This window comes from Physella acuta, unplaced genomic scaffold, assembly GCF_028476545.2.
Source record: "Physella acuta isolate Inbredline_101_S28 unplaced genomic scaffold, ASM2847654v3 ptg000308l, whole genome shotgun sequence".
Taxonomy (NCBI): Eukaryota; Metazoa; Mollusca; class Gastropoda; family Physidae; genus Physella; species Physella acuta.
This window is the reverse complement of record NW_026731827.1, coordinates 1,365,311-1,388,636: the sequence shown is the minus strand read 5'-3', so window position 1 is coordinate 1,388,636 and position 23,326 is coordinate 1,365,311. Positions and strand designations below refer to the sequence as shown.

At 33.5% G+C, this 23,326-nt stretch overlaps 2 protein-coding genes across 2 annotated transcripts; one reads left to right on the top strand and one right to left on the bottom strand.

Annotated features, from left to right (window-relative positions):
* Window positions 1-1,841: 1,841 nt before the first annotated feature.
* Window positions 1,842-10,287, bottom strand: LOC131940051 (ubiquitin-conjugating enzyme E2-17 kDa). The gene is made up of 3 exons (XM_059298599.1): window positions 10,145-10,287; window positions 4,538-4,598; window positions 1,842-3,649 (listed from the first exon to the last, which is right to left on the bottom strand). The coding sequence occupies exons 2-3, from the start codon at window positions 4,559-4,561 to the stop codon at window positions 3,230-3,232; spliced, it is 444 nt and encodes a 147-aa protein (XP_059154582.1). The 5' UTR covers window positions 4,562-4,598; window positions 10,145-10,287; the 3' UTR covers window positions 1,842-3,229.
* LOC131940119 (putative short-chain type dehydrogenase/reductase y4lA) lies at window positions 9,999-22,414 on the top strand. Its single transcript, XM_059298697.1, has 18 exons — window positions 9,999-10,114; window positions 11,099-11,232; window positions 11,737-11,829; window positions 12,200-12,285; window positions 12,595-12,688; window positions 12,910-12,979; window positions 13,279-13,315; window positions 13,398-13,461; window positions 13,723-13,878; window positions 15,357-15,432; window positions 16,610-16,743; window positions 16,825-16,917; window positions 17,953-18,038; window positions 18,585-18,678; window positions 19,057-19,126; window positions 19,623-19,659; window positions 20,954-21,017; window positions 21,621-22,414. Exons 1-18 carry the CDS (start codon window positions 10,066-10,068, stop codon window positions 21,777-21,779), a joined length of 1,596 nt encoding a protein of 531 aa, XP_059154680.1. The 5' UTR covers window positions 9,999-10,065; the 3' UTR covers window positions 21,780-22,414.
* The last annotated feature ends 912 nt before the right edge of the window (window positions 22,415-23,326 follow it).

Below are 23,326 nucleotides of genomic sequence, written 5' to 3'. Positions count from 1 at the left end.
AAACAATTCAGTGACCGTAGACTCAACTTTACGAGAAAAAAGGCCCGTTGAGGAAGGATACACCGGGCGCTAGGTTGATAGTGCTGTCTCTTTTCTCTAAAATAAAACCAACCCACCCCCACCCCCCAACACCCCACCCCCACCCCCCCCACCCCTCCCAAAAAAACATGTCTACCGTCCCATTCAACGAAATATAATTATATACTTTTTCCAGTGTCCGCCCCCTCCCCGAAAATTCTACCCCCGCCCCCGAAAATTTCAAGTACCCCCATCCCTCTCCGGGGAGGAAAAAGTCTGAAGGAAACACTGGTGTCGCGCTTAGCCACTACCCGAAATCGCGCTTAGCCACTACCCGAAGAATTGCATTAAAGACATTGCAAGAAAACCACTTTTTAGATTAGACACATTAATTAGGCGGTAATTTTATTATAGAGTATCGATGAAGAAATTTCATTTGTGTTAGGGAGGGGGGGGGGGGCTCAGACGTTCTTACGCGGGGGGTGGGGCTTCGCCCCTACCCGAAGAATTGTATGCAAGAAACTCTTCACGCAAACCACTTAGATTAGACAAAATTGCCTTTTTTGAGAATCAATGACGTCATATTACTGTGTGCACTCTCCGGCTTGAGATGCTAAATGTGGCGACGTCATACTTCGTTTTTCGAATTACTATGCATGTTTTTAATTTGCTTGTGTTTTCTCTAAAGCGTTCTTGTCAGACAGATAGATAGATAGACAGACAGCGAAACTATTATTATAGATTATGGATCTTTAAAGAGTATAATATAACAATTAAAAAGCATCGCAAACATTTACATATGTATATGCACAATGTTTTGTTATGTTGCTTTTTAAGTCGCGAGTTCAAGTACCCCACTCCCGTTAGGAATAGTAAAGGCGGCGGGGCAAATGTTCGAAAGGAATATTTTTTAATATTTACTTACCCAGTAGAAAAAAAAAAACCACTCAATGATCGAGATTAAAAACAAATCGAACTCGTTTTCAATGATACTTTTTACACAATAACATTTTTTCAATACCCGATCTCAATCCAGATGTGTAGAGAGGCGGCACAAAACGGGGTAGAAATAATAAAAAGCTCTTTTTGAGCTTTGTTCCTACATCATCCTCAGTCGAGGTTAAGAAAATAGTACGGTAGTCAGAGTTTCTTCCAGGCATCTCTTCGGGGGGGGGGGGGGGCTTAGCCCCCCCCCCCCCCCCGAAATTTTTTTACCGCTTCCCCCCCCCCCCCCCCCCCCCGAACGAAGTGTAATTTATATAATTTATATAGAAAATATATACTTTTAACAGTGTCCGCCCCCCCAAAGAAAGTTTACCGCCCCCCCCCCGAAAATTTCAAGTGCCCCCCCCCCCCCCCCCCCCGGAGAAAAAAATCTGGAAGAAACACTGACGGTAGTAACCCGGGAAAGTCTAATATTTTTACGCTGATTTGATCTTTAATCTTGTAAGGCCTTGTGAAATCATGCGTGAAGGAAAAAAAGTCACAGTATTTGCACCTGGGCATAAGACCTCCAGAGCCCCAGCAGAAGCGCCTGATGCAGTTTGACAATTGATTTTGAATCAAGTAGTACCCCCCTTTCCCCCATGCAGAACGATCAATCAACTGGATCCCACACTAGATTATGCAGTAGGCTAGAGTGAGCCTAGCTTTCAGATTCTATATTGACAGATTCTTTTGGTTTAATTAACATTGCCTTTTCAGTCATTCAGACATGAGTTGTACCATTTGCTAATAAATCCAAAATAATAGCTTACGATTGAAATTTTTAGGTTCTTACAAGATAGAAAGCTTATATTAAAAAAATAATTGAAAACAGGGTAGGTTTTTTAAAGTTTATTTTTCTCACAAGTATACCAATTTCAAAATTCAACACAAAGCTCATCTCTTTCACACTCAATAATACATTAGGGATGTAGCCAATGCTCAGAGAAATTTTAATTAATTTTAATAAAAATAATTACAATACAATCAGGGCACGAGTATCATTTTGCTCAACCTAATTTGAAATGAACTTTTTAAAAAAGTATGAACTTTTTAGTCTACTTTATAAACTTTAATTATACCGCACTATCTCTTAGCTACTCATAACTATAAAGAGTATCATCAGATGGGTCACACTTTTCAGCTGTACTATAATTAAATCATCAGGCAGCACAGATGTTAATGGAACATGAATGTTTGTTATTCTATACATGACAAACATATAATACACAAGACAAAGAGATGACCCAACCAAACATGGAAACTAAATATACAATCAAAAATATTTTCATAGCAAACTGTGAGTTCAAAAGTAAAACTTTAACTAAAAGACAGAATAGATATAGAGAAAACAATGCATTAATGTTTGCTTCAAAAAATAAATAAGCCTTCATTATATAATAGCAAATGTACATTTTTAAATGATTTAGGGGTTGTAAATTGTTTACCTAGTAAAGTAAGCCCTGCAGTCTTAAGTGGCTAGTTAAAGGCATAAATATTTAATCAATTCTAATGTATGTTTCTAGAACATTAAAATTTGTTTTAGGTACACAAATCCTACATTTTAAACAAATTGCACAGTCATAACCTATTCCTAGTAAACCAGAAGAAAAATTGAGGTACTTAGAACTAAGGCTGATATCATAGGCACAAACAAAAAGATAGCAAATAAATGGTCAAACAGCTAATATTGAAGACTGACTTTTTTTTAAATTTCTCAAACTTTTTTTTATAAAGGTAAGTTAGTTACTGCCTGAAATTATTAAATAAGCCCAAAACTTGAGTTTTAAGATAAACAAACAATGAAATGTAAAAATTGATAGTAAAAAACAATATGGTGTTTTAAAAAACTAGTGCACAATTAAATTTAATATTTTTCAAGAATGTAAAGCAGGATGAGCTCTAACTGAAATACTTAACACACCTGTTTAAAAAAAATTGAAAATTATTAAGATTATTTTGAACAAACTGAAGAAAAATGAATTTAAAAAGTCAAACTGTCTGCCTTCTACTTTCTTTACAAAAAGATTATCACATAGGTGTGTTTAAAAAAAAAAAAAAGTAGCATGATTTACTGAAAAAGAAACTGAAATTTTGAATCAATTTCTTGTCATCACTGGGCATTCCTTTCTTCAACCGGAAATTTACGCAAAGACAGAATGTAGTCTTGTTTTATAAATGATTCTAAATTATAAAAGTGACTGAGTTGTTGGTAGAGGGGCTAACATCACATAGCAAAACGCTGGGTCCAGCCGCGTGCAGTTTCATTGTATTTGGCAATATCTGTTTTGTAGATACGAGCAATCTCTGGAACTAAAGGATCATCTGGATTTGGATCCGTTAAAAGCGAGCAAATGGATAATAGAACTTTTGAAATAGTAAGAGCTGGAGACCATTGGCCACGCAAAATGTCCAAACATATGCTACCATTGCTATTGATGTTAGGGTGATAAATTTTTGTTGAGAATGCCACTTTAGGTGGTTTGAAAGGATAATCTGTTGGGAAGTGTATGTTCAGATTGAAGCATCCACCTGCATAAGGACTGTCTTCTGGGCCAATAATAGTAGCTTGCCAGTGAAATATGTCTTCTCCTACTGGTCCTGCTGAGCAGTTAGTGGGTGGATCTTTATGTAAGTCCATTAACTCCTACAAATAAAATGCAAGAATATTTATTATAAGAATTTTTAAAGCTATTGGTAAAATATTCAATAATTAAATGTGAACGACAGATTGCTCAAAATTTTTATATTCTGTGGAAATCTACTGGATAGAGAAAATATAGACATGACTTTTTAATGTAAAAGTAATGGCACAGCGTTTCTAAGGCAGGAAGATATCTCTTTTGAGCTAGTAGGACAGGCCTAAATTCACACTAGTTGATACGAGATAGGTTAATAAGGAAAGTCTGGAAAGCAAACAACTGGGTATTACACTGGCTGCAAACAAATAATCACTACTTGTGATCTAGAGCTAACTTCACCTGACTGTCCCCAAGATATATATGAAGGATACCTGAAGTTTTTATGTCACTATTTCACAACATGCAGCTTACATGTAGCCCTCTCGCTAAAAAGAATTTGTGTCAATACAAGTCATCATACAGAAAGGTAGTATCAACAATGTTTGGTCATGTGGAGAAGTAAAAACTGATGTTGCGAAAAGAAACAGTTTTATCCACATTACACTACAGTGATGCCAAGTAGGAAGCTATAGCTAGTGTCATTAAAGTTCTAATTTAGACTCTCAGTTTATGTTTGATTTCACCATTTTTAGAGTGAAAAATAAATATTTAGTGATTTTCCAGATTTATTTAAAGCCTATGGGATGGCGTAGACAAATGGTAGAGCATTTGGCTTCTAGCCCAAAAGTCAAGTTCAGCTATCAGTCCCTTAGTCCACCTAACCCTGAGGGTACATTTTCCAATTCTAGGGCCTAATTAAGGTCTGGTGCTTTGAAAGAAAGCATCTTATATAAAACTTTCAAGAGCTTATTTTACAAAAATGATGAAGTCTAAATAATTGTATAAAAGAATACCTTTGAAATTCTTTTCATAGCCATTTCGCCACCTGTACCTATGATAGAGCTGCTCCTCAACCTTGATTAAAACAAAAAAAGTATTTGTCAAGTTAATATTCTAAAAGGAATTATGTTATGTGCATTTGTAAACAATATACACTAGAAACGAGTTTATCAGAGCTTGCTACACAGCACTTAATTACTCTTTTTGTTTTGTTAATCAGGAAACTTCCAAAACAATCATCAAACTTTTTAATTTTTTTTTAATCACAATTTTTCTGGTGGTGATGGAAAGAATGTCCATTTCTTTTTAGTCTAGCATTTATATAAATTATGCCTCCTTAAATAAAGATGTTATTGAAGTTTAGGAAACCACAGTTTTCATCATACTAATTTAATTTAGGCCTATGAAAAGGCTGATTCTAGATGGAAAAGAATACATATGAATAGTGAAAATTTTCACAGAACTTGCATATCATATGTTTACAAAACAGCAAAGCATCTGACCTAGCTTTCTTTGTTGCTGATGTTGGGCTACATTAGTATAAAGAATATGGCCAATTTAAAGTTACTGCCACATACTATCTGTATCTGATTATCTAATATTAGTTGACTATAATGTATATAGAACTTTTAAGATATCAACGGTGTAGGTACAAAATGAGCGAGAACATAAAGCATTATGAGTTTTATCAGTCTATGAAAAAAGAAATAAAATATTGTGAGCTGTTTTTTTATAAGACTGGCGTTCATATCACAACCAATTTATTTTTTGAAAACCACGTGACAGCTATTTTGCTCCTCAGTAGTGAGGAACTCTGGTGCATAGTCAATTAAAAAGTCAAACCGATATGTGGTTTGCATTGGCTTCAAACCAAAGTGGAGTGGTATGTCATGTCATGGAAGTGAGTGACAATAAATATTAAATTAAGTAATTTAGTTTAAAACGAACTAAAAACTTCAAAATTAGTGCCTAATGGATTAAATATGGATGTCTATTATTCAGTGGTCATGTTTAAATTGAAAACTGCGTAAATTTTAGATTTAGTGAGAAAATCTATTAATTATTATGAGCCTAGTAAATTAGTAATTCTGAAAAAAAGATTAATTGTGGAAACTGATGTTCAATAATGTTCTTTTGAAAATAGTGTGTTAGGCTGTTAGTAGTAGTAATGTAATCTCATCTAGTTTTATGGTTAGAAACTAGGGTTAGGCTTAGGGTAATATTGGTAGGACTAGGGTTAGCATTAACATTAGAAAGTTATGTGTGCTCTATTTAGTTAACTACCAGTAACCCAACACACTTTTTTTTAAGAAGTCCACATGTAGATCTAGTAAATTGCATTCTAAGTAAGAAGGTCCAATCTTTTTAAATATAATCTATTTTTAGCCTAATATTTACAATCTTAATCAAGAACTGAAGCCTATAGGCCCTAACAAGTAGGCCTAAGCCTAATTGGGAACTTAAACTAGTTAAGTTAGACCTAATTTATTGAGAAAATTATTGGTGTGACAAAATAATCATATTATGCATCAGTTACTTCCATTTGACCATATTCTTAAGCCGATGGTAGCCCAACAGCCACTTAACCAACCAACATTTGGATGACAAGAAATACCAGGTCACTTGTGTGCTATTTTGTAAACGTACTTGCGCAGTGAAACGAAAATGTTCTTTCCAGACTGATCGGTTTAAGTTTTAAGGTTAGGGCTATGTGAGACTTGGGATTGATTGAGAATACAGATGTCTGATTAAATACTCTTCCGAAAATATGTGTTAGGTGGTTAGTAAAGTAATAGTGTAATCTTGACTACTTTTATAATTAATTTTAAATTAGGGTTAGGTTTGACTGTTAGTTGTATGTAGGTACTAGGATTACGCTCGCGCCGCGGCGTCCGAGGCGTCATTTTTCTCCCGTTACCAGGCTGTTGCGTTTTCGGCGATGGCGCGAGTGACGATGTTCGAAAATTTGCTTAATTTGCCGCTTCCGTGTGATCATTTTTCTTTTGGTGATTGTTTTAAGGAGAAAAATGGATATCAAGCTTGTTTGGTTTTTTTTTGTTTTTTTTTCTGGACCCAAAAAAGAGGAGTTATTCTTTGAAAATAAGGTAAGTTTATTTTATTCATTACAAAAAAACTATTGAAGACACGCGCACTTTATGTAGAGACTCAAACAAAGGGACCATTTCTACGTATTATCTTTATTAATTTAGAGTTCTAAGTTGCTCCCATTGTTAATGGTTCACTCCCCAAAAAGGTATGTACTTCGCCATTTCTGATGGTTACGGCTCAAAACGAAAGGAAAGCCGGAAGTACCGTGAGAGGCCTAGCCCGATCACGCTAACAACACTACCGACTTATTAAATATGACTTTCAATTTACACTGTATTCAGTTATTTTTTTATTATTTAGATCTAGTATAGACTTTGTTTAATTAATATCACTATATTATATCGTTTGAATTGACAGTTCTAGAAAATAATAGCACATTCCCCATTGACTCTTTATTTAGGCCTATATATTTTATTATTTGAAATGCTGTCATATACGCATACATTTAGCGGTCGGTTTTAAGGTTGAGACCGAGAAGGCATAACGTTTTGGATGATGTGTTGCACATAGGAGATGGGTGTTGGGAGGGGGGGGGGGGGTTGAGTAAGTACGGTGGCCTCCAGTTCCGTGACGTCATGTAGATCTATTGTATGGATGGCCCACTACTAATTACTAAACCAACACGCGAAACTGACATTATTATTGTTGGTTATGGTTTTTTTTTCCCCAAATTAACTGCGTTCACCGGGAATCTGTCCTCAGTCCTCTGACGTCACTGAACGACGCGTTGACCCGAGGTTGACATTGTTCTACGTGAGCATCGAGGGTTGGGGTTAAGAAAGGTGACGTAGTGTACCAATGAGGATAGGGGGAGAGTTAATGACGTCACTTATGGAAGATCGTTTACCATAGTTTATAATGAAGGATTTAAAACAGTATTCCAAGTTTTCAACGCTCTGTTCTGATTATAAACGCAGTAGTCCTGTTTATTTGAATTCTTCTAAGATTAATGTTGTGGACTTTTTACATCTTGAATACTAACAAAAATAGGTTTTATTTTTATCTACGGCGTTTATTTTGAGCCATTTCGACGAGAGCTAGATTCTAGAACTGTATAGCCGTGAGCATTAATGACGGGAGTCATTGTCACACACAGATTGCCGTGAGCATTAATGACGGGAGTCATTGTCACGCACATATTGACGTGAGCATTAATGACGGGAGTTATTGTCTAGCACATATTGACGTGAGCATTAATGACGGGAGTCATTGTCACGCACATATTGACGTGAGCATTAATGACGGGAGTCATTGTCACGCACATATTGACGTGAGCATTAATGACGGGAGTTATTGTCAAGCACATATTGACGTGAGCATTAATGACGGGAGTTATTGTCAAGCACATATTGACGTGAGCATTAATGACGGGAGTCATTGTCACGCACATATTGACGTGAGCATTAATGACGGGAGTCATTGTCACGCACATATTGACGTGAGCATTAATGACGGGAGTTATTGTCAAGCACATATTGACGTGAGCATTAATGACGGGAGTTATTGTCAAGCACATATTGACGTGAGCATTAATGACGGGAGTTATTGTCACGCACATGTTGACGTGAGCATTAATGACGGGAGTTATTGTCAAGCACATATTGACGTGAGCATTAATGACGGGAGTCATTGTCACGCACATGTTGACGTGAGCATTAATGACGGGAGTTATTGTCAAGCACATATTGACGTGAGCATTAATGACGGGAGTTATTGTCAAGCACATATTGACGTGAGCATTAATGACGGGAGTTATTGTCACGCACAATAAGTCATTAATGATGTCAAGGGGTTTGTCGGGAATTTTAATAAGTCGATCTTAATGACCGTATGTCTACAGTGGTTGGTCAGTTTACTAATTAGTTATGTTTCATTTATTTTAATGACATGTTACTAAAGTAATGTTCATTATTCCAGATAGAAACTGCAATTCTACAGCATAGGCAAAGGAAGAACAATGTAATATTAAACAGTGATGGAAATTAAATTTCTTTGATGGAAATAAATAACTTGTTCATCTTTAATTTTCTAAAACAAATTACAATAGTTTAAAATATGGTTTCATATATTAAAAAAAAATTAGAATTCACATATAACCATTTATGAAACTTACCAATATCAATATTTATATAATATTAACAGACACACTTACAGAACTTCATTCTGATCAGTTTTCAGCTTGATATTTTAAATAGTTTGAGTTAATTTTGAGTTGTGTGAAAAGTTTCGGTGTTAAAAATATAGAGGGGTACATTCTTCCACCCCCTATTTTAGGCAAACATATATAACTAAAACATACAATTTGATTGTATCTATTTAGGTTTAGGGTTAACTACAATCAGGCCAATTTTGAGACATAAATACTTAAAAGTTCAAATTTGGCATCATTTTCCATTTTACACTAACCAGATTTCGGTTTTTGTAAAAATGCATAATTTATCAACTCATTTGCTCTTTGAACAAAAAACTTTCAAATTATGATCAATATTTTGATGGTATTAATGATCACATCCATAGCCACACATTCTGAGCAATTTTCAGCTTGATATTTCAAATAGTTTAACTTTAAACTGTGATTGTATGAAAGCACTGTGAATGCAAAAATAAGGGGGTCCCCTCCTCCCCTCCAGTTTTTTTTAGAATTCTACCTATGAAGTTCTCTTTTTATTTTTTATTATGTTAACATATATGATAACTTAAGTTACTACAAAGTTATAACAAATTTGATCACACGGTTTACAGGCTATGACAATTTTAGTAAACGCTTTAAAAAATTCTAACACAGAAATTGAAAAAAATCCTATGTTAAAAAAAACGCTTTTTTTAATACGAAAAAAAATCATAACTATTTAACCGTTTGAGCTACATCAAAAATGAAAACTGTTCTGTTATTGTAATTTTCTGCTCCTTTTAACTGTAGTAGTTGTTTCCCCAAAAACCCAATTTTGAAAATTTATCCTAGTACCTAGTTGTATGGTAGGACTAGCTAGGGTTGAGCCCAGGTTATCTACACTGAATTATTGATTAGGCCTACTAAATTACAAGATTTCTAGCCGAGATCTAATGATTAGCAATACAGCATAGCAAGTGATACTCAACACTCAAGTAAAATATAGATATAGATCTAGATCTAGGCCTAAGTAAAAGTAACTCATCAAGTGAGGTAATCTCAGCTGTTAGAATCTCCTACTTTTACTTTTTAGAACTAGTCTAGAATAGTCTAGATCTAGATCTACCGGCTACCCCCTTTTAAAGAGTACTCTTTAAAATCGTGCCATTATCAGGCACTGGTATAAGTAACCCAACATAATTTGATCTTTTCATGTTACAACTTCTAGATCTTTCTAGAAAAATATTTTGTTTCAGAATTTTGATCTCAGTTAATCTAAATTTTCAACAAATTCTTTTGCTTTCGGTCGTGTGACACATCAAGATGGCAGAGCAACAAAGAAATCTCGGCGGCAAAGTAGCCTTAATTACAGGTATTCCTTTGTTTCTGGTGATTATCTTACCCCCTACAATTGAAGACACTTTTGTGAGGCAAATAATTTGTGGTTTCTAATAAACTGGGGTACTTCAATCAGAAACTCAGGTTGACAAAAATAAATGGCCGACAATCCGAGCAGGAAACTGTCTCGTTCTGATCACACAGAAAAAAAAGAAGCTATTTTTAATTTCGTTTCCGGTTATCTACACATTATCAGTGTTACATCCCTTTATGTTCACAAAGTAGGCCTAGCTTCAGTTAGACCTAAAAATCTATTTTGATTCATTCTAGATGGATCTAGGCCTACAACGCACATATCCTGCAATGTAATCTTGATTGAATATATGTTGCTAGTTTTTTTAGTCCTGATGTTTTTTAATTAAAAGACAAAAAAAAAAAACCCACTCCTAACAGCCGATTGAGATTACAATAAAAAGAATGAAAAATTAAAAATTTGGTACAACATTTTTTGTATGACATTCTAAATGAGAAAAATGATAAAAAGAAAATAAATGGTCATATTTTCTTTTTTAATTCTGCGTCATGCACATTTAAAAAAGAGGTGGGGGTAGTGGGGCTCTGACTGATTATGAGGGAAGGGGGAAGTATGTAGTAGAGTGAAGCAACTTAATTTAAGTGGTGAAGCTGATCTTTTTGTGACCATGCAGGTGGGGGGGGGGGTGGAAACATGGAAGAGAAGCATGATGTTCTTGTTGATAACACCTTTACCATACTTGAGGATCTAACAGTAATCTTTATTTCCCCTTATGTTCACTTCGTTACAAACTATCAATCTTTATTCAATTTAGTCTAAGGTAACCATGGTTTTATACAATTTTTATGCTCCTTTTGCGGCTTAGGCAGATGAAATAGAGTTTGCTTGTGCAATCTTGGTTGGCTGTTAAAGAATTGTGAAATCTGTACTAAGTTGCCATTGCTTTCCATGACTAGATATACTTGTAAACATTTTTTTTTGCAGGAGCAAGTAGTGGTATTGGAGCTTCTACAGCTGTACTCTTCTCTCAGTTAGGTGCAGCGTTAGCTTTGACAGGACGCAATGAGGAAAATTTGACCAAAGTTTCAGAGGAGTGTATAAATGTTTCTAAAACAAAGGTAAGCATAGTGCTGACCACATTATCCGACTTTATGCAGAGGTAATTGAAACAGATGAACTCTACTTCATCTGCCCAAAGTGGCCTGGGTAGGAACAGGAAAAAGATGATGGTTGATCAGCTTGTTATATTGTAAATATGTTTAGTTGGTGGTCAAGAGTAGTGTTGTATAGGTTAGAACACTTGTTTCTGTAATTAATTATATTTTAAAACTTGTTTGCTACTTATTTCTGTTTATAATCATCCTTTTAAGCAAATATATGTAGGTCTGCAGTTATTTCAAAACATTTCATCAGCAGCAATAGTTATTTAATACAAACGATCCAGCAAACTTTGTGTAGATTATTGTTCTATGGTAGCTTCTGGATTTCTTATAATAAATGGAGGTTTTGGTCTCTGTAATATTATAAGAGATGGATTGTTGGGTCAAAACTGTTTGAATATTATGTTGTATAATATGTGCATCATACCTAATTTGTTTTCAACATACTTTTACTCCATAAAGCCTCTACTAATTGTTGGAGATGTAACCAATGATGAAGATGTGAAGAAAATTGTTGAGGAGACCATAAAGCATTATGGGAGAATAGATATTCTAGTAAGAACAAAAAACAACTGTGTTAAGAAATTTTGACCTATGAACTCAGTAATTTAATAGGTTGTTTAATTAATTAATTAAGAGTGATCATGAATTTTGTAAAACAGGCTAATCTTCTCATTCAATAGGCTTTTTTTTTCTTTAGATCATGCAACATATATTGTTTATTACATGGGGTTGGAAACCATGTGGTTGCATGTTAGAGATCACAGCTGCTAACCTTAAAGTTTTAAAATAGCTATATAAAATATACAACAAAAATTTCCCTTACATAGATAGTATTGAATTTTTTCTTCACTTCAGCTCTTTATTATTTCCTTTTTCATTTGAGATTTAACATTCATGTTTTCCTGAAATTTTTACTTAACAGATTAACTGTGCTGGCATATTAGAATCTGGTACTATTGAAACTACCTCGCTGGAACAATTTGATCGTATGTTTAATACTAATGTCAGGTTGTGTACACTAGTACTATTTTTTTTTTATTGAATGTCAAAGAAAACAATAAAACTGCTATATATAAAACAAAATGCAATTTTCAAACTTAAGCTTTATTGAAAGCATTTGTGAACCCCTGAATAACATACTTTTTTTCTATACACATTAAAGACTAAACTTAAACCCAAGCAACTTAATAAAACAAAGCTTTTAAAATATTTTTTTTTTTTAATTTTTAAGATCTGTATTTTTTTTAAATGTATTTTGATAGAATATTGATTTTAATTTAACAATTTGATATCTTTATATTTTTGTCCTTATTGCAGATCTATCTACCATCTTACCATGTTGTGTACTCCTTATCTTGTTGCATCTAAAGGCAACATTGTCAATGTATCCAGTGTAAATGGCATCCGCTCAGTATGTATTTTTAAATGTAATTGTTTTGAAATAGTCAGTGAATCTTTAATATTTTTTTCTGTTAAAGATCTCAAGGTTTATTAATAATATAAAATATCAACTGTCATCATAAATTATTTAATGTATATGTTTGAAATGCCCACATTTTACATAGAGCAACTTTCATTTTTAGATTCATGTTTGTTTATTTGCTCTTATAATCTAAATTGTACTACCTACAGTTTCCTGGAGTTCTTGCCTACAACATGACCAAATCTTCCGTTGACCAGTTCACACGATGTGTTGCTCTAGGTTTGATAAATTAAGTTAGGCCAAAAACAATTTTATATGGACAAATTAAGACACCACCATCTTTGATATATACACATTTTTAATAATTATTAGAGATATCAAGTAATTTGATGTGATGTTTGTTAAGACATTGTTTCATACAAGATAATTTATTTTGCAAATAGATAGTTTTATTTTGTTTTGTTTCAATAAAATAAACACTAATCAAAGAAATGGTAATAAGCAATAATTTCTTTCAAATCAGACTTGTATTTATCAAAAAAGAAAATTTACACAAATGCACTTATGTTTAATTACAGAGCTGGCACCAAAACAAGTCAGGTGTAATTCTGTAAAGTAAGTTCATTTTCCTAGGTTTATTATGTTGTTGTAGCACATAGTTTGCTATTAATAAAATGTAAAAATTATCTTCCACCAGTCCAGGCGTTGTCATAACAGAGGTTCACAAAAGAAGTGGAATGAATGAAGAGGCTTATGCAGCAGTAAGTTTCTTTTATCTTTCTCTCTCATAAAAAAATGTAATTACATAAACATCCCATTAAGCATACAAATCGCCATTAAAAAAAACAAGCAAAAACACTTTGATTCCCAGAACTATAAGTAAACCTGCATAATCTTCTTAAATGTAACGTTTTTGTTCCCCAATGCTTATTGTTTCCAAATGTTTTAAAATGCTAAGACAAAGTAGTGAAAATAAAACTGCGCCAAGCACTGTAAAATTATTGCTATTTGCCTTTGAACAGTTTCTAGAAAGAAGTAAAACTACCCACGCCCTTGGAAGACCAGGACAGCCAGAAGAGGTTGCCAGAACAATAGCATTTCTGGCATCAGATGATGCGTCATTTATCACTGGGGCCAACCTTCCTGTAGATGGAGGCAGACATGCCATGTGTCCAAGATAATTCTGTTTAGACTGTCATGTCAAGATACAAAATAGCTAATTTAAAAAATAAAGTTTGCATTTATTAAAAATTTTTTTTACGTTTTTGTTATTAATGACATCATGCTTATTTGTGCCGATCTCTACATCCTCCCCACCCATAGCAACAAAAAGCCAGACACCACCCTCTTTGAAATAAGGTTTCACTTCAGCCAACCCCATCCCACAAAGAAAAAAAGTTATGTATTTTTAAACTGTTTTTTATTTTAAAAAATAGTAAGTCGTCTCCCTTGCTAAGCAATCACATTTTATTACTATTAACCCTTTCCCGTCAACATATTTGGTACCCTGTCCCCGGCAACTGGGTGGATCACATCATCACATCTGTATACTTTTTATAATGGAAAATACTATTTCTTCTGGCAACTGGGTGGATTACACACATAGTCTAATCTCATAGTAAATTGTTTCCCTTGTTCATTGTGGGATAGTTATCAATGCTGACATAGTTAACACAAGTTTTAAACGGATTTTCTATAAAAAAAAAAAAAACTATTTTAAACTTCTATCCTGTGGAAGCCTATAACCAAATCTGTCGGCTACACATAAGGACATCAACTTTTTTTTTTCCTCAGACATGTTTCTCCGAACGGGTGGAGGTGGGACGGGGAGTTAAATTTGTTGGCCTAAATTCTATTTCGTTCGGGGGCTGTAGACCAGGGGCGTAGCGAGGGGGAGACGGACATATGTACCCGGGCGCCGAACTTAGGGGGGAGGGGGCAAAATGGGTTGGAAAAACAAATTGAAAGTTTGAGGGGGGGGGTGTGCAAATGAAAAGTTCGAGGGGGGTGTAAATAAAAAGTTCGAGGGGGGGGGGTGCAAATCGAAAGTTTGTCCCCGGGCGCCGGGAAGGGTCGCTACGCCTCTGCTGTAGACGTGCCTGAAAGAAACACTGTTACCGACTCGATCACGACACCTGCTAATTCGCCATAGGTTCTCGATAGTAGTTCTTTTACATCTAGATCTAGTCGTTCACGTGTTTTTTGTTTTTAATTTGCTTCATAATAATTTGAGCGAAAAGCTTTTTTTTTTTTACGGCTGTCAACGAATCTTTTTATTGTATTGTTTTTTTCTAACCTAACTTTATTATTTAAAAATGCCATGTTATATAATTTAATATAGCCTTATTAACAGTAAATATTGATAAAAATAAGTGTTTTCGAACTTTGCAAGACACGAAAAGTTACTTGAACGAAGTGTCATTTCACTTCGGGGTTACTGATAGGACAAAGTGTAAAGGTTAAAAAAGAATCACGTGATCTGGCGCCACGAATTTAGACTATCCATGAGTTCGGATTTACCAGCTTTACTCAGATTTAAATCTAATCTATTTATTTTAACAAATCGTTGGTAAAATCGCCACAGATTGCATTGTTTCAAACTAATCTAGATCTGTATTAACTATTAAGTATATAGACAAAGAAACTATCTGATTAGATTACTTGGCCTACAGCTAGCGACTCAATGGCAGCTGCAGTAAAAAATCTCACAGGCAAAGTTGCATTGATCACAGGTAAAAATGTAGACAAATATGTTGGTAATCCCTTAGTTTAGCGTCGGAAATTATTTTTTAATTATCGGGTAATGTTTGTTGAGTCTCGGTAATTAGAGTAACGGTAAACCATGGTTTATTTGACCATTGAAATATAAATAAATTGAAAGTCGATTGTAGTAAATTAATGTTTTAATTTTTTAAGTTTAATCGACAAAAGGAAACAAGAATAAATATAAATGTAATAGAAGTTTTAAATTAGTAGATCTAAAAAAAAAACATATATTAATATAAATATAAATAATGAAGTCAAATGTAGGGCCTAATAGTAATAATTTAATGTTTTTGGCTTGCAGCGGATTTGCGACCATTAATTAATTAGATCTAGCTAGATATCTAGCTGCTAGGCCAAGTTAAAAAAATCTAGATTACGAAAATAGTAAAAATGATTACAAAATGTAAAAATAATTACAAAAATAAATCTATCCAAATTTTAAATATTCTGTATAAAAATAAAAGATGACGCCAAATAAAGTATGGTTTACAGTACTTCCGGTGAATTCCGGAAGTGTGTGACAGACTTTGACATTGTTTTACTGTTTTTTACTGCTATACGATTCCGGAATAATAACCGACGCTAAACTAAGGGATTACCAATATGTTAATATGAGACGAAATAAAATACGCTGTGTGCTGTTTTAAGCCTAGTAATAGTTCTTGAGATGATTTAGGATTAGACTCTATAGTTCTCCACGAACAACGTAAACAGAGTAGATCTAGATATAAATACAGAGTAGATATAAATCTAGATGTTAGTAAATATATTTAATCAGAGGAGTTATTTCCCCTCGAGCATCTATATTCTATAACAAAACAAGCAAAATCAACTTCTATGTACTAAATTGAAATTCCACACAGTTATTCATTGTAGGGCCTATTTGTTTTGCAGTGTCATGCATGGCCATAATCAAATTATTGTGGGGAAAAAATTATAACAAATTGAATAGCCTATTTAAGGTAAAATTTCTGTAGGCCTAGATGTAAAATTATTGAGAATTGAGCCAGTTTGGGTCTATTAAAAAAAAAACAACAACATTTAGTTAGGCTAAACTAATTAATATTAATAGTAATCAAGTAATAACTCATATTGCCAGTTAATTAACATAAATAAAACCAGCTTTTCCTTTTCGATTTTCAGGAGCAAGTAGCGGTATTGGTGCTGCAACAGCAGTTTTGTTTTCAAAGCTTGGTGCAACTCTTGCTCTTACTGGGCGTAAAGAGGATAACTTAAACAAAGTTGGAGAAGAATGTAGCAAAAATACTTCAGAACAGGTAACAAATTATTGCTAGATTGGACTAAAAAAAAGAATTAATCAAGTTGTTTAAATGGCTATTGAATGTTGTATTTTTCAGCCATTACTAATTGTTGGTGACTTAAGTAACAGCAAAGATATAGAAAGGATTGTTGATTCAACAATAAAACACTTTGGGAAGCTTAACATTTTAGTAAGTGCTTTTATTATTTTATTATTTATACCAGCAGAAAGTGGTTTTAGCTTCATTTAATGTTCAGAGGATCAGCAGGACTTTGACAGGAAGGGTTGAGCATGAGAGAGGCATTTTATATGTATAACTTAAAACTTGCCATCACAAATTTCATTTAACATATTATTTACGCTGTAGAAACACATTGACATGAACCTAACTAAAGATCAACTGTATCACCACTCCTCCCCACATTATCCCACAAGTTAATTAGCCATCTGTAAATACCCTGCACTAAGTTTTTTTAATTCAAAATTGTCCAACATAACCTCAATTGTAATGTCATGCTAGGGTTAAGTCTACACTTAGCATTAGTGCCAGGGTCCAGAAACAAACCTAGGTGGAGTATGATAATTTTACCATTTTTAGACTTTCTATAAATTCCGGGCTAGTATAAAATGAAATTTATTTTATTCTTTTACAGCTCATTTTGAGAATGCCTAGGTATTCACTTTGCCAGTAACATCTATAATATACATTCTCTAGACTTGGGGTTATTAATTGTTCATAGTTTATGACAGGGGTAGCAATGTCCCAGGCACACTAAAAGTAAATGCCTATATAACATATATAAGAATTATAAACAGTTAAAAAGGTCTATACTTGATACTCCATGACAGGAGTCACTTTGTACATTAAGCCATAGCTGAAAAAATAAACCAGGGCTTAAAACATTGGTTTTAAATTTTAATCATCATATTTCTAATATTATTTTTTTGTGTGGACACATTTAGGTTTGTTTAAATAAATTACAACTAGAGTATTAGCCAGCAATGTGTGGTCTAAGGATGTTAGGGAGTAAATTTGAAATTTTTCACTTTTGTAATAGTTTTAAATGTTCATTTCATTAGAGAACATGCTAAGAAGGGCTTTACCACTAGAACTCTTTAAAACTCTAAACATGATATCATAGCTAATCAACTCAACTCATGGTGGAGGGTCACTTTCTTTTTTACATTTTGCCATGAACTCATGGCCTTCTATTATTTTGAACAGGTTAACAATGCCGGTATTTTGGAAATGGGCAGTATTGAAAATACATCAATGGAGCAATTTGATAGGATGTTTAATGTGAATGTTAGGTGATTTTTATTTTTTCCACTATTTAAATTTAATTAATCTCAATTACACTAAAGCCATTACATAATAAAGAAAATACCTGGTTTCTCATCAAATTCTTGTACTTAAACCTAACTTTTATATAAAGGAATATATTAAAAGCTGACCATGTTTTAAAAATTTGATGCCCCAGTGGTTATCTCCCCTGTAACATTTATATAGTTCAGCAAATCATATTTAATAATTTCTTCTGTATTAACATTCTCTTAATATTTTTCAATTTAATACAGTAATGGTAGTTAATAATTTATTTTTAAGTTAGATAGGCAAAGTGTGCCTATGGCAGTTTTTCTAAATCAAATTTAAAAGCTTTATATTGCTTTAGGCATAGTCTGTAATACATCATTAGTAATCTAAAGTATATAATTAAGTAAAAAATTGTGTAGTATACATAGTAAGTAGGTATTAACTGATACAAAGTACATAATTTGTAGTAAGTAATGCATAGTAAATAGTGCATGTGGATAGTACATAAACTAAACTAATCATTTTTCTTGCTGTTCGCACAGATCGATGTATCAGATGACCATGTTGTGTACACCCCATCTGATCTCCACACAAGGAAATATTGTTAATATATCCAGTGTCAATGGAATAAGATCTGTAAGTAAACAACTAGAGAAGGCTGCGCTGTTTCAACTTTTGTTGATTTTCATGTAACACACTGTACAATTATATTAAAAATTACTAACTTTGTGGCTCTTTACTTTTTATTCATAGTAAAAATGGTTTAAATATCTTTCTCAGAGGCAGAAGATATCACTTAATTGTTTGGTACTTAAGTTTTATTTTGCAATGATACAACTATTATGCTGGTAGAATAGTCATCAGGAAAATTTAAAATTAATAAATATTTTAACAATTCTTCATTTTATTGTTTTGAAGCTAACAGCTAGCAAACTTTTAAGGAATTGGTTTATAAAATAGCTAATATTATACATAAAGATTATTATGAAAAATAAATTTTGATCAACCTTTCAGTTCCCTGGTGTTTTGGCTTACAATATGACTAAAGCATCAGTAGACCAGTTTACAAGATGTGTGGCTCTAGGTAAGTTTAAATTAACATTAGGTGCTATTTGACTAAAGCATTAGGAGACCAGTTTACAAGATGTGTGGCTCTAGGTAAGTCTAAATTAACATTAGGTGCTATTTGACTAAAGGATTAGGAGACCGGTTTACAAGATGTGTGGCTCTAGGTAAGGCTAAATAAACTGTGCTATTTTTGTCAGTCAGTTACAGTAGTGTGCGATGTTGTTACACATTTCTTAAATGTCCTGCAGGTGTGTTTTGTTATTAAGAAGTTACAAAGGACATACATGTCAGTTGATAGTGTTTAGTTATTATGGTGATTCATAGATGTTAATTTTTTATTTATTTGTTATAATAAAAGTATCTTTATCTGAAAAAGCTTCTATTTACTTAATACTATTTTTTCAAAATGAATCTCAAGAAACTATTGTCATCTCTTAAAAATGTTGCATTTAAAATGTTATTCAATGTATTTTAAAATGTTATTAAATTTCTGTCATATAATTCTATTACAGAGCTTGCCCCTAAGCAAGTTAGGTGTAATGCAGTTAAGTAAGTTTTACTTTAAATTTTTTTTTTTAAACATCTTTAACAATACATCCAGTTGTTTTATTTTAGTTGTACATTAATTCTTCCAGACTGATGACAGCTGTATTTTATCATCAAAATGCTAATAAAATTTTTAAAATATACACTTTGAAATACAGAGACATTAACCAAATTTTATACCAAATTTAAGAAATTTTGTACAAATATAAAAATTGCTTTGCATAAGCATAGCTATAAATAGCATAGCAAATTCTGCATTACTGAAGTAAGCTATTTAGTATAGTCCTGTATACATGACTGAAGTAAGCTGTTTTTGTTTAGTCCTATGTTTACATGACTGAAGTAAGCTATTTTTGTTTAGTCCTGTGTGTTTACATGACTGAAGTAAGCTATTTTTGTTTAGTCCTGTGTGTTTACATGACTGAAGTAAGCTATTTTTGTTTAGTTTTGTGTGTACATGACTGAAGTAAGCTATTTTTGTTTAGTCCTGTGTGTTTACATGACTGAAGTAAGCTATTTTTGTTTAGTCCTGTTTACATGACTGAAGTAAGCTGTTTTTGTTTAGTCCTGTGTTTACATGACTGAAGTAAGCTATTTTTGTTTAGTCCTGTGTGTTTACATGACTGAAGTAAGCTATTTTTGTTTAGTCCTGTTTACATGACTGAAGTAAGCTGTTTTTGTTTAGTCCTGTGTTTACATGACTGATGTAATCTATTTTTGTTTAGTCCTGTTTACATGACTGAAGTTAGCTATTTTTGTTTAGTCCTGTTTACATGACTGAAGTAAGCTGTTTTTGTTTAGTCCTGTGTTTACATGACTGATGTAATCTATTTTTGTTTAGTCCTGTTTACATGACTGAAGTTAGCTATTTTTGTTTAGTCCTGTTTACATGACTGAAGTTAGCTATTTTTGTTTAGTCCTGTTTACATGACTGATTTAAGCTATTTTTGTTTAGTCATGTTTACATGACTGATTTAAGCTATTTTTGTTTAGTCATGTTTACATGACTGAAGTTAGCTATTTTTGTTTAGTCATGTTTACATGACTGATTTAAGCTATTTTTGTTTAGTCATGTTTACATGACTGATTTAAGCTATTTTTGTTTAGTCATGTTTACATGACTCAAGTAAGCTATTTTTGTTTAGTCCTGTTTACATGACTGAAGTAAGCTATTTTTGTTTAGTCCTGTTTACATGACTGAAGTAAGCTATTTTTGTTTAGTCATGTTTACATGACTCAAGTAAGCTATTTTTGTTTAGTCCTGTTTACATGACTGAAGTAAGCTATTTTTGTTTAGTCCTGGTGTGATAGTCACAGAGCTTCAGAAGAGAGGAGGTTTGGATGAAAGTGCTTACGCAGCTGTAAGTTTTTATTGTCTTGTTCATTCTATTTTGAGGCTACCCAGGGCTGCCTATTTGCTCAGGATGTGTGAATGTGCACCTATTTCTTATTTATTGAAATACTGAAATTGCACTGACAAAACTTAAAATGTATTTGTGCAAACATGGTTATCAATTATATTATCTATAAGTAAAACAATGACATTACATTTTACAATCTGTCAACTTTATTCAGAAACATCACATGTGATTTAGCTCATCTGGCTATTAGTATTAACCAGATGAATTAGTGACAATGCAGCATTAAATGTGTATGCAATGAAATGTAGTATGGAAAACTAGTGTTTTTTTAGGCAGCCCTGGGCAATTTTTATCATCATTTATTTTTTGGGTTTAAGTTTAATCCTTCAGCCTTTTTTTTTCATTTTTTATTTTTTTTACTAAGCATGTGCTTGTAATATCAGAACTATAAATCAGTGATGTTGTAGTTGTTTGTTTAAGCGTAGATTTAAAAAAAAAAGAGAAAAATTCATTTTTCTCTAAACTAATTAAATTATACCCCATGCTTTTGTAATCTGAATCTTTTAAATGTGAATTGCCAAAATTTTGTTTCTTAACTGCCAGTTCCTAGAGAGGTGTAAGACGACTCATGCCTTAGGGCGACCTGGCCAGGTGGATGAAGTGTCCAGGGCTATAGCTTTCCTGGCCTCGGATGACGCCAGCTTCATCACTGGCGCCAGCCTGCCAGTTGATGGTGGACGACATGCCATGTGTCCAAGATAAATCTTTGCCTTGCATCTGGACACTGGTCATGGAACTAGTCATTGAATTTTAAATGAGGACAGTTTTAGAGATGAGTTATAATGTTACACAGACTATAAGCAGATTCTAATGGTAAGGGTGATTGGTGTGGTATTTTACACAGCATTAAGAAAAACCTTTACATGTAAATTGAAGATTTTTGGTCCAAAACATTATGGCCCACTGTCTAATGGTAAGGGTACATTGTTTAATGTTTAACATATTTAGAGATCCTTATTCTGTATATTGAAATTTGTGTCCTAAAATATAAGTCCCTATTTGTTATGATATGGGTAATTTGGTGTTTTATACAGCACTTAGAAAGCCTTTACTAGAATATTGAAGATTTTGAGGTCCAGAAAATTAGGGTCAATGAATTGTACAAACCAGTGATGAATATTCTGTAACAGCTAGAGAAGAAAAAGAGCAGTTTCTCTACATCACTGGTGATTCTATCCATTAATTACTTACCCTTGTATCTAAAAGTGAAAACTGAAAAAAAAATAATTTGGTGTGGAATGTGTGTATGTGGCCTTGTTAAAATGTTTGAAATAGTTGTACTGGTATGTACGCATTGTTTTTGTTTTCTTGAAGAATTAAAAAAAATCAGAAATAATTATATTCTTTATAGTCTATTGTGTTTGGTCTAAGAGGGTGTCTAGTTTAGAGGTCACTAACATCCAGATATCTGTTTGCTCACCAGAAACTAGACATCATCTGATGTCATGCTTGTTAAACTGGCCAGGGCTTGTCGGGTTTTTTGTAGTAGTTTATCAGCCTTTTTCTTCTGACTTCCTACTCGTTTACTCACCTTCAGCTACAAATGTTTTGGCATTTGTAGAAAATTAAAATTTTTAACTGGTCTTCGCTGTATAGTAAGTAAAATAAATCATTTAAAACATTCAAACTTTGCACCAGCATGGTAGGGCTTTTTTAAAGGGCTAGGCCTACATTTTTGTACACTGAAAATTCTTCCTTCTCATACATACAACAGAATCACCTGCCTGAAATGGATTAAATAATGAGAGTTTCATGGATCAATTTACAAATTTACCCAGTTATCCCCTTCATCAACTCTGCTGTGGTGGTGAGGCATGATCACGTGAACTATTTTTATTTTAAACATAGCCCTGACTTAAAGAAACCAAGCTAGTTTTCTTTAATCGAAGATCTAACACTGTTTATGTGAATAGCACACCATATTTACATTCCCACAAGGACTTAGGTCTCAGAAGGGCAGCGTATTGTGTCCAACTAACTAATTCCCCTATCACTCTTCTGATTCGGCCGTCCAGTTATCTCCCTTGTACCTTGTTTCACTCTGACTCGTGGCGTCCTTTGCGTAGACCTGGACAGGACAGTGTCCATGGTCCCTACGACTACACGAAGCTAAGCCGGCGTGGCGTCCTTTGCGTGGAACTGGATAGTGTCCATCGTCTCGTCTCTACAACAAGTTTAGCCTAAGTGACGTGCACAGTTTCTTCCAGGCATCTCTTCGGGGGGAGGCAAAGCCCCCCCCCCCCCCCCCG